This window comes from Triticum urartu, chromosome 5A, assembly GCF_056163025.1.
Source record: "Triticum urartu cultivar PI428250 chromosome 5A, HENAU_Tu73, whole genome shotgun sequence".
Taxonomy (NCBI): Eukaryota; Viridiplantae; Streptophyta; class Magnoliopsida; order Poales; family Poaceae; genus Triticum; species Triticum urartu.
This window is the reverse complement of record NC_141877.1, coordinates 469,540,121-469,547,216: the sequence shown is the minus strand read 5'-3', so window position 1 is coordinate 469,547,216 and position 7,096 is coordinate 469,540,121. Positions and strand designations below refer to the sequence as shown.

Below are 7,096 nucleotides of genomic sequence, written 5' to 3'. Positions count from 1 at the left end.
TACTCTCCACGAAGACGTGTCAGAGCAGCATAAGAAGCATCGTGGACCGCCATATCGATAGTCACTCCAACTCCATGAGCAGTGTGCAGCACAGTAATGGAGTCATACTCCCGAGAGTAGAGGTGGACGATGGCACGGTACTGCTCCTGGTTGAAGTCCTGATACTCCTCATAGACGGTGTACTCAGGGTGCCAGCGATAACCCAGATAGGTCATCATCTCAACCAACACAGCAGGTGATCCTGAGGCACCAATGGCCATCGTGTGGCGCACGACCTGCCTCGTGGGTTCCATCTAAAAACAAGGATGTTTTCACAGGAGTCAAATGACAATGTGGATAATGTTCAAATACCATTCTAAAGAATAACTAGGGCTTATCCAACTTTGGGGTGAACGTGGTCACGGGATCCTAGTGTTAGAGTTAGTAAAATCGTTTAACCCGAGTAGGAGAGAGTTCAGTGTCCCAGAGTAAGGATCGAGGAGTAAAAGAGCCTAATACCACCCAGATGGCGATGTGGGCCCGTAAGGCACACAGCCATGTTAGTAAAAGTTTTGTAATGTCTAGACTCAACTTCGGCCAAGGAGTGTGGATGGGGGATTCCTACAGGCAGTCGGCTCTGATACCAACTTGTGACGCCCCTGATTCAACCGTACACTAATCATACACGCAAACATGTACGATCAAGATCAGGGACTCACGGGAAGATATCACAACACAACTCTACAAATAAAATAAGTCATACAAGCATCATATTACAAGCCAAGGGCCTCGAAGGCTCGAATACAAGAGCTCGATCATAGACGAGTCAGCGGAAGCAACAATATCTGAGTACAGACATAAGTTAAACAAGTTTGCCTTAAGAAGGCTAGCACAAACTGGGATACAGATCGAAAGAGGCGCAGGCCTCCTGCCTGGGATCCTCCTAAACTATTCCTGGTCGTCGTCAGCGGGCAGCACGTAGTAGTAGGCACCTCCGGTGTAGTAGGAGTCGTCGTCGAAGGTGGCGTCTGGCTCCTGGGCTCCAACATCTGGTTGCGACAACCAGGTAGAAGGGATAGGGGGAAAAGAGGGAGAAAGCAACCGTGAGTACTCATCCAAAGTACTCGCAAGCAAGGAGCTACACTACATATGTATGCATTGGTATCAACTGGAATAAGGCTATCATATGTGGACTGAACTGCAGAATGCCAGAATAAGAGGGGGATAGCTAGTCCTTTCGAAGACTACGCTTCTGGCAGCCTCCGTCTTGCAGCATGTAGAAGAGAGTAGACTGAAGTCCTCCAAGTATCATCACGTAGCATAATCCTAACCGATGATCCTCCCCTCGTCGCCCTGTGAGAGAGCGATCACCGGTTGTATCTGGCACTTGGAAGGGTGTGTTTTATTAAGTATCCGGTTCTAGTTGTCATAAGGTCAAAGTACAACTCCAAGTCGTCATGTTACCGAAGATCACGGCTATTCGAATAGATTAACTTCCCTGCAGGGGTGCACCACATAACCCAACACGCTCGATCCCATTTGGCCGGACACACTTTTCTGGGTCATGCCCGGCCGCGGAAGATCAACACATCGCAGCCCCATCTAGGCACAACAGAGAGGCCAGCACGCCGGTCTAAACCTAAGCGCACAGGGGTCTGGGCCCATCGCCCATAGCACACCTGCACGTTGCGTACGCGGCCGGAGAGCAGACCTAGCAACCTCCATTTCAAAGGAAGTCACGTTACGCGGTCCAACCCGGCGCGCGCCGCTCAGTCGCTGGCGTCACGAAGTGCTTCGGCTGATACCACGACGTCGAGTGCCCATAACTTTTCCCGCGTAGATGGTTAGTGCGTATAGGTCAGTAGCCAGACTCAGATCAAATACCAAGATCTCATTAAACGTGTTAAGTATCTGCGAACGCCGACCAGGGCTAGGCCCACCTCTCTCCTAGGTGGTCTCAACCTGCCCTATCGCTCCGCCTCAAAGTAACAGTCGGGGGCCGTCGGGAACCTAGGCCCACCTCTACCGGGATGGAGCCACCTGCCCCTTCAGCCCCCATCTCCGAACAGTATCACAGGTAATGTAAGTGTGTAAAGTATATTGTATATGCCCGTGATCACCTCCCGAAGTGATCACGGCCCAGTAGTATAGCATGGCAGACGGACAAGAGTGTAGGGCCACTGATGGAACACTAGCGTCCTATACTAAGCAGTAGGATAGCAGGTAATGGTAACAACAGTAGTAGCAAGGACAGGCTATGCATCAGGATAGGAATAACGAAAAGCAGTAACATGCTTCACTACTCTAATGCAAGCAGTATAGAGAAGAGTAGGCGATATCTGGTGATCAAAAGGGGGGGCTTGCCTGGTTGCTCTGGCAAGAGAGAGTGGTCATCAACACCGTAGTCGTACTGGGTAGCAGCGACGTCGGTCTCGGTGTATAGCGAGAGAAGAGGGGGAAGAAACAATAATTATAATGCAAACAATTGCATGACGATGCATGACATGACAAAGCGTGATGCTAGGTGTGCCCTAACGCGGTACGAGGTGGTACCGGTGAAGGGGGGAAACATCCGGGAAATTATCCCCGGTGTTTCGCGTTTTCGGACAAACGAACCGGAGGGGGAAAGTTGCGTGTTCGCTATACTAGGGATGCGTGGCAGACGAACGGGCTGCGTATTCGAATTCGTCTCGTCGTTCTGAGCAACTTTCATGTATAAAGTATTTTCATCCGAATTACGGATTAAAAGATATGATTTTCTAAAGATTTAAATCATTTTCTGATTTTAATTATTTATTTAAACCCAACATTATCCAAAACAATGAATGATGACGCGGGCATGACATCATAGTGATGTCAGCAGGTCAACTGGTCGGTTGACCAGTCAAACCAGACAGGTGGGTCCAGTGGGACCCACATGTCATTGACAGGGTACTAACAGAGTTTTAAAACTAACTAAATAGGCTAATTAGTGGGAGGGGCCTCGTCGGGATTTCGCTACACGGCGCCGTTCGGCGCGCAGCTTGGTCCAGCCGAACGGCCACTCGATGCCGCGTCGAGTGGGGGTGGTGGTATGGCCAGACTTGGCCGGAATCGGCACCGGCGATGAGCAGAGGCGGCGGCGCGTACGGGTGCTCGACGGAAACGGCGCTACGGAGCAAGGTAGGCCGCGTGGGAGGGGGCGTTCGGTCGAGAGCGAGGAGCTGCATCGAACCGTGGCGGTGGCGTGGCCGGAGGAGGGCCGCAGCGTCACTGGCGACGAGCGGGGCGGACGCCGGCGTTCGGCCGCGGTGGGGAACGCCTATGCTGGCCACGGTAGGACCAACGGGTGGTCGCTCCGGGTTCCTACAGCGATGCTGAGCACGATAGGCATGAGCCCGGGACCAAATGGTCACCGGACGGCTGCCGGGACGAGCGCGTGCGGCGATGCGCTCGGGCAAGTTGGGGGGGGGGGCGGCGCGTCCAACTAGCTAACAGCGTCGAGAGAGAGAGAGGGGGGAGGGAGCGGGGGCTCACCGAGCGGCACACACGGTGGCCCTTGGCGGCTTAGTAGCTGCAGAGGGCGTCGCCGGAGTTGGGGATGAGCGGCGGCGAGGCGGAGGAAGAAGACGACCTCGCCCACGATGCTGCGACGTTATGGATCTCGAACCAACGGTCGAGGACGACGAGGAGGGCGACGAGGGAGACCGGCGACACGTTGGCGCGGTGCGGGGAGGACGGTGGCCACGGCTACGTGACGGCCACGGCCATGGAAGCGCTCGGACGGGGGCGGATCTGCGGAGCGAGACGGAGGCGGAGATCGAGGAGGAGAGCAGGGGGGCAAGTGGGGAGGGGAGCCCGAGGGGGCGCGGCGTCGGCGCCCTTATCCTCTCCAGGGGCCTGTAGTGGCGCAGGGCAGCGAGCTGGTCCGTCGGCGACGCGGGCGCGGTCGGACGAACAGTGGGGGCGTGGGGAGGAGGTGACAGAGGTAGGGAGGTGGCAGCTGGGCCACCTGGGCCGGCCGGGTGCGAGGGAATGGGCTGAAGCCCAGGGGGAGCTAGTGGGGTCTTTCTCCTTTCCTTTGGTTCCTTTTCTTTTCTTTTTTTTTGTTTATGTTTTGTATTTTCTTATATTTATTTCTTTTTCCTTTTCTGTTTTATTTAATTTAGGGCATTAGGTATTTTATAAAAATGTGTTTGTTGCACCATAATTACCTTTGTAATATTCGGCAACCACCGAACAATTTTGTTTTAATTTTTGAAAACTTTTATTGTTATCATTAATTTGAATTTGAATTTCGAACGGTTTCGAATTATTGCGAGGATAGCAACAGTAACCGAGGTGTCATGGCACGATTAGCGTGGGATTACTGTAGCATGATTATCCGGGCGTTACAAATCATTAGTGTTCACATAGATATTTTGTTCGATCAAACACCTATAGTATCACATAATAGCAAATGACAAACATTAGTGTTCACATAATAGCAAATGACAAACATTAGTGTTCACATAATAGCAAATGACAAACATAGTTATCACATAATCTCAAATTACACAAATAGTCTCGAATGAGAAGTTCATCACATACAAAGTCTCGAATGACATAAGTAGTTCATAACCACGATGGTACATGATAATTGAAACGACATGAACATCACATATAACTCGGTTTCCTGTAGCAATGCAAGTCAACAACCCTTTTCCATCCCCATTCTTGCAGCATTTCTTGAATCTTGTCATCATCAGTTATGTCAACCAATTTTCTTTCGCCGGGGCCATCTGACTGCTTCCTGCTGACATAGTACACAAAATCCTCTTCCTTCAACCCTTGCTTCAACATGAATTTAGTCTTCAACCAATCGAAAGTGAGGTCCACTTCACTAACTTGCACAACACATGGAGACAAGCCTAGGACATGAACAACAGGGCTAAGCACCCACTGAGTACCCTTAGCCATCTACAACACACAAATCTCTTAGTACCTAACCTATGATACATTAAACCACGAGGAAAACAAACTAGGGTTTACACAAAACTATGATGCATTAAACCAACCAAAAGATGGGGTGGAGTTGATTTACCTTCTAGTTTCGAAATACTGAAGATCCAACGATGAAACCAGACCGATTCGTGAGAGATTTGAGGGGGGGTTAGGGTACTGGATGAGAGTGAGTGGATGAGAGGGCTAGAGGTGAGAGTGAGTGGAGATGAAAGGAATGAGAGGGGTAGAGGTGGAGATGAATGGATGAGAGGGCTAGAGGTGGGCCCAAAGAATCTTATCCACTCGAAACTTGCTCTCTGGATAGGGAGCCAGACGCCAGGGACTTTGGCGTCTGGGTCTGGAGACCCAGACGCCAGGGTGCCTGGCGTCTGGCTCTCTGGATCGGGCATCAGACAGATCAGACAAGTGTCTGGTCTCCTGTGCGACCAAAACGAGCCAGACGCCAGGGACCTTGGCGTCTGGTCTGGATATGGACCCAGACGCCAGGGTGCCTGGCGTCTGGCTCTCTGGATCGGGCATCAGACAGATCAGACAAGTGTCTGGTCTCCTGCGCGACCAAAACGAGCCAGACGCCAGGGACCTTGGCGTCTGGTTTGGATATGGACCCAGACGCCAGGGTTCCTGGCGTCTGGATCTCTGGATGATCAGACAGGTGTCTGGTCTCCTGCGCGACCAAAACGAGCCAGACGCCAGGCACCCTGGCGTCTGGTTTGGATATGGACCCAGACGCCAGGAACCTTGGCGTCTGGTCCTTGGCGTCTGGCTTTCTGGATGATCAGACAGCTGCCTGGTCTCCTGCGTGACCAAAACGAGCCAGACGCCAGGGACCTTGGCGTCTGGTTTTGTCTGGTCTGGATATGGAGCCAGACGCCAGAGTTCCTGGCGTCTGGCTCTCTGAATAGGCAAAATGCTCTCTGGTCATGTTCTTGTCGCTTTTCGGATGGACAAAATGCTCTCTCGATAGTTTGCACATAATTTCAAATAAGTTGCATACACTTTTAAACATTGGAAATCAAACAAAAATATGAACAAAGCATTGCACATAATTTTAAATAGGTCTCGAATAACAAGTTCACACATGATGTCTCAAATGACATAAGTAGTTCATGACCACACACAGTCTCGAATGACAAGTTCATACATTAAACAAAGTCTTGATATTCCATCATCGACGCCGGTGCCTTTCCATTTGTCTACTGAGTAGTACGGGGCCACTTTCCCTTCTTGTCACGTGCCTCGTCCTCCTCTCGTGCATCGCGAGCCCTTGCAAGTTTTCTTGCCCTCTCTTCTTGACGAGGCTCCTTCTCTTTGCGTGCCCTCTCTTGATCATGCTTCTTGCGCTCGTTCTTCTCCTTCTCATGACGCTCATGCTCCAATCCCCGTGCAAAGGACTCCTCGAACAGGCGCTGCCTCCGTAAGTAATCTCGATGTTGGTCCTCTTGAACATCTTTTGATACCTCGTGATCTATCCAAGTGAAGTACTTGCAAAGTGGAGGAGGCGACTACATAAAAGTCATGTTTTTGTTAGTAATATGAGTTCAAACTTGATGAGGTTTTTTGTATGTACACCCAACATACCGATGGTATGTCATATGCATTAGTTGGCCTTCGACGATCATGTGCATAGTTGGGACACACGAAAAACCTTCTACCTTCTGTCCATGACTTCTTGCGGTCCGTGGACACCTTCAGCTTGCAAACATCACCACACCAACATGGTGGTGTGGGCACATCCTTCTCCTTCTCCTTGTCCAACGTGGCCTCCATCCACGTCTTCGGCATGTCCTCTTGGTCCGCGCACGCCGGCCTCGTTCTGGAACCGGATGAAGCCATGCCTACAAAAAGAACAATTGTTAGCACAAGACACAAAGAGATACATGTGTAAATACAGTAAATCAATAAATGCTAGGAATTTTAAGAACAAATAATATACCATTATTATTAGATCAACCATCTGGATTAAGCAAATAACCAAAGGCCGATCCATTATCAACCATTCCTCTCCGACCACCACCACCTCTAGCACTTGTGCTTCCTCTCCGACCACCACCACCTCTAGCATTTGTGCTTCCTCTCCGACCACCACCACCTCTAGCACTTGTGCTTCCTCTTCGACGACCACCACCTCTAGCAC

General features: G+C 50.9%; 1 protein-coding gene across 1 annotated transcript; it reads right to left on the bottom strand.

The window, feature by feature from the left end:
* Nucleotides 1-6,155: 6,155 nt before the first annotated feature.
* LOC147972016 (uncharacterized) lies at nucleotides 6,156-6,795 on the bottom strand. Its single transcript, XM_087521227.1, has 2 exons — nucleotides 6,541-6,795; nucleotides 6,156-6,464 (listed from the first exon to the last, which is right to left on the bottom strand). The coding sequence occupies exons 1-2, from the start codon at nucleotides 6,793-6,795 to the stop codon at nucleotides 6,156-6,158; spliced, it is 564 nt and encodes a 187-aa protein (XP_087377353.1).
* Nucleotides 6,796-7,096: the final 301 nt, after the last annotated feature.

What these genes read in the sequence shown, in the direction of transcription:
- LOC147972016 (XM_087521227.1), bottom strand. Translation starts at nt 6,795, where the DNA reads ATGGCTTCATCCGGTTCCAGAACGAGGCCGGCGTGCGCGGACCAAGAG. An exon ending in ATGCATATGACATACCATCG is followed by an intron (nt 6,465 to 6,540) that starts GTATGTTGGGTG and finishes ACTTTTATGTAG; the next exon opens with TCGCCTCCTCCACTTTGCAA.